The sequence below is a fragment of the Palaemon carinicauda genome, chromosome 12 (genome assembly GCF_036898095.1).
Source record: "Palaemon carinicauda isolate YSFRI2023 chromosome 12, ASM3689809v2, whole genome shotgun sequence".
NCBI lineage: Eukaryota > Metazoa > Arthropoda > Malacostraca > Decapoda > Palaemonidae > Palaemon > Palaemon carinicauda.
Window position 1 is genome coordinate 125,094,966 of NC_090736.1, and position 4,415 is coordinate 125,099,380.

The following is a 4,415-nucleotide window of genomic DNA, read 5'->3' on the forward strand; positions in this document are numbered from 1 at the left end:
ATCCACACCGAGAATTGGCATTGTGACGTCAGCAACGAGAAACTTCCAATTGAATTTACCGTTTCCGAACGATAATGTGAGGTTCTCGTAACCGTAGGTGGGTATCGCAGATCCGTTGGCAGCTACCAAGCGGACGTCGGCAGATGTAGACAGACTACGTTGTGCCTTCAAGAGTTTCCTTGGCAAAAGAGAACGACAAGCACCCGTGTCTACCAGAAATCGCACGCCCGTTCCTGCATCCTGTAAAAAGAAAATATTAGAAACATGGGAGGCCACCGCCACAAGCGATGGCCTACTTACACGTTTTTTGGCCACTGACAATCTTTGGCACATTTCTTCGCGGTTGCCCCGGATCTGAAGTGGTAGTAGCAAAACTGCGGCGGATGGGAGGTAGTAAGTGGCTGTAGAAGTCGTTCGTTGGGGCGCGAGCGATTGGGGGGTGGTGGGCGGCTTTGTCGCCGCTTCGGCACGTCATGGGGTAGGCGTGTATGTCCTACGGCATTCATGTCAGCTTCGGTTGACGTTGAATAGGCATCCTCGTCGTCAGGGGTGGAGGCATTGATGGAGGTCTTGAAGTGGCTGTCCATAAGGGCGTCGGCTTTGGTCATCAAGTCCTTTATGGGTAAACTATCGACATCGGGTATGGCAGCGCGCACAGGTTCGGGTAAACGGCGTATCCAAAGGGCAAGAAGTAGGTTCACCTCACGAGGAGAGCCGTCTGCGGCAGGTTGAAGGCGAGCGATACTGGTCATTTCCCTGAGGGCAAGCGAAGCCCTTTGGTCCCCCAACGGTTGTTGCGAGAGCTGAAAAAGCTTTGCTATACGGGCGGCTGCGAAGGCGAGTACTGCTGCAGAAGGTATGTTTTGAGGGCCTCATACGCTATTGGGGTGTCTCCTTGTTCACAAAGCCAGTCGGATATTTCTGGGAAGGTGTCCTCGGGTATCGCCGCGAGAACATAATCCGCTTTGGTGGTTGAGCGAGTCACGCCCCTGATACGAAAGTGGACTTCGGCGCGTTGAAACCAAGCAAACGCTTCTCCGCTGGCGAACGGTGAAAGTTTCAATGGGGCGGCCGCAGCGCCAACTATTGTAGTAGAGTCCGTCTCCGTCATAGTACCAACGATGGAGGGGCGAGGGAGGTGGGGGTGGAAGGCATTGGGAGCGAGTCGACTTCCGTGGTCACCAATGTGACGGCGCCGAGTAAGGCTGTGAACTCAAAGGCAGGTTGGAAACGACTGAGTTATATTATTGTAGAACACTCTCCTTATATACAAAACCTAAAGGCAACAGGACATAACAAGTTCACAAGACAGACAATATTACAGAGGAAAAACCAGACATGAATTTTCATGTTCGTTTTAGTGCGAGGGAAGAGCGAAGATACAAGCATAATATATACAAAAGGAATTATGTACAATTGTGTGAAACACGGTTGGTACAGTTGCTTGACTGTTAGGGTCATGGTTACCCTACGGTATCTCAGGGGGGAGAAGAATTAACACACCCACGTGAGGAGTTCTTATTATCATGTATTAAGCTAAGTCAAGATTTTATAAGTGTTTTGTGATGTTAATAATATTGAAGGGCATGCATGCGCGTTAGATATTGTTACTAGCAGGCATTTGTAAAATAAGACTACTTCAGGTTGCAAGATAGGAAACTTTAACCCTTTAAGGTCCACCCTAGGTTTTATGGGAAACTTTAAAAATTCCTTTTAGTATGTTGTAGTATTAGAAAATACAAGACCTTTTTATTCTTGTGTACTTTTAAAAAATTTTCCAAATTACCGAAATAATTGCATGCAATGAAGTATCCCATTTGGGTACCTTGGGCGAGTTTACGCGGACCACGCTCATCCCATATGGGATCTATTGGACCATAACGGCACAGATTTTGAAGTTTCGCCCAACATTGTTTTTTTAGTTCTAATGTATAACAGAAAGTTTTTTTATAGTGCCAATGTATAACAGAAACACATATATGGCTTAACAATTTAATTAAATAAGAAATACGTTATAAATACAAGAAAATACAATATTCAATAAATACAAAAATACTATAAAAATACAAAAATACTCTGAAAATGCAAAAAATATAATAAACCTTACTCATCATTGATAAAATAGAAACATTATAAAACTTACTTTAAAATCTATTGAAAAAGAGCAAAAACAAAAATTACTTGGAAATCTTATGAAACAAAGCAAAACAATTACGATTTTCAGTGAGGCAAAGGGCCACCTTGCACTCCTCACACATCCAGCGAGACCTGTGGATGTGGCCTGCAGTTGAACAGAACTTGCAGGTCTGCCTCATGGTGACATGCTTTGGCATGTGTAGGGCAGTGGCATCCTGGCGTGACTCTATACTTGGCAAAACTGCCCGTTGGCCCCTTTTGGGCAAAGGGACATCCCTGGTGCCAAGAGAATTTCTAGTAATCCTGAAGTTTGATGTCTTGAAACTTCTCAGCCAATTGGAGATATCCAGTCGGAAGTCCTTGAGGGGCTTTGGGTTCGTCTGCAAAGCCAAGCAATCCCTCTTGTACAGAATCCAAGCGTTGCAGATGATCAGGTCCAGGAGGTAAGCAAAGAGCCTCATGTAGTACCTCTTTGCTCTGAAGGGGGTCTTGTAGAGGTGTGTCAACATGTCACTTTTGTCGATGCCACCCATGCGGTTGTTGTACATCTGGATGGCAGATGGACAAGGAATGGGAACCTTCTTCTTCTGTGCCCTGTCGTACCGCTCCACTGTTCCCATGGGGTTGACACCGACATCAGTGGACAAGATTGTCACGACGCTGTTGTCCTTCCATCTTGCAACGAGGATGCCATCAGAAGAGACGTAGTCCAGTGTGCCCCTTTGCGTCGTCTTCTTGCTCATCTCCTTCACAGACTTCAGGGGAGGATGTCCAACTCGGTTTTCCCTGGCAGTTCCCACATACCGGCATCCATACTTCGATCTCAGGTACTTAGCCAACCCTATACTGGTGAAGTAGTTGTCTGCATACACTGCTGCGTGACTTGGGTCCTTGATGGTCTTAACAAGGGAGACAACAAACTTGGAAGTGACAGACATGGCATTCTCCTCTTCAGACAGCTGAGTAGGGTGGCTCACAAAGGTTGTCTCCCCTTGGTACATAAGAATATCATGCACAAATCCATCCACGCTGGAGCGGCAGAACAACTTGTAGCCCCACTTGTCAGGCTTCTTGGCTACATACTGGCGAAGGTTACCAGCCCTTGTGCCCTTGTAGGCAACCATCACTTCATCAATGGAATGGATAGGAGTCTCGGGAACTTTCAGGAACTCTCTGGTGACCTTGCTGAAGGGGACTCTCACCTTGAAGAACCGATCTTGGGAGCCTGCTGCCTGGTCATTGTCGTTGAAGTGAAGTGATGATCGAATGGCCTTGAAGCGGTTCCTGGACATGAAGTCTGCAACCTGAGGAATCCTGGTCTTCACGGCCCAGAAGTCGACGATGCTAGGGAGAGGAACCAGGCCCATGTATATGATGAGGCCAAGGAAAACCATGACATCCTCTTCTGATATGTGGAAGTTACTGCCTACATCCTTCTGTCTTGAGTACAGGTTGGACTGGAAAACGATGTGATCCCTCAATTCAGCTGTGAAGAACTGAGAGAAATACTCATAAGGTTCCCTCAAGAAGTCCGGCTGTGGATGAATGAAGTCGGGCAGGGGTTGGATGTCAATGTCGTCCTTCTTCCATTCACCAACACGAGGCCTCTTAGGGTTAACCTCACCTTCACCTTCCTCTTCCACAGGCATCTCCTGAGGGACAACAACATTGACCCTGCGACCTGAAACAAGAATAAATAAGTGAAACAGTAAATGACCCGTGTGTGCTGGTGTGTGTGCATGCATGTGTGTGCATGTGTATGTCAGTGAGTATGCATGTGTGTGCATGTGTATGTCAGTGAGTATGAATGTGTGTGCATGTGTATGTCAGTGAGTAAGCATGTGTGTGCTTGTGTATGTCAGTGAGTATGCATGTGTGTGCATGTGTATGTCAGTGAGTATGAATGTGTGTGCATGTGTATGTCAGTGAGTATGCATGTGTGTGCATGTGTATGTCAGTGAGTATGCAAGTACACAAATAAGTTTAAAAAATACTTATTGTTTACAAAAATTTAAAGAGCAACACAATGAAAACAAATTTAAAGAGCAACCATTGTAACAACTAGGCTTTTAAATTTTTTTTTTAAACAAATCTCTCTCTCTCTCTCTCTCTCTCTCTCTCTCTCTCTCTCTCTCTCTCTCTCTCTCTCTCTCTCTCTCCATCTCCATCTCCATCTCCATCTCCATCTCTCTCTCTCTCTCTCTCTCTCTCTCTCTCTCTCTCTCTCTCTCTCTCCCTCTCTCTCTCTCTCTCTCTCTCTCTCTCTCTCTCTCTCCATA

At 46.1% G+C, this 4,415-nt stretch overlaps 1 protein-coding gene across 1 annotated transcript in view; it reads right to left on the reverse strand.

Annotated features, from left to right (window-relative positions):
• Positions 1-1,978: 1,978 nt before the first annotated feature.
• The window catches only part of LOC137650625 (piggyBac transposable element-derived protein 3-like), a 3,086-nt gene continuing 649 nt past the window's right edge, over positions 1,979-4,415 (reverse strand). The window contains exon 3 of the mRNA XM_068383814.1: positions 1,979-3,817. Coding sequence (XP_068239915.1) covers positions 2,178-3,817 — 1,640 coding nt within the window. The 3' untranslated portion in view covers positions 1,979-2,177. The remainder of the gene's footprint in view (positions 3,818-4,415) is intronic.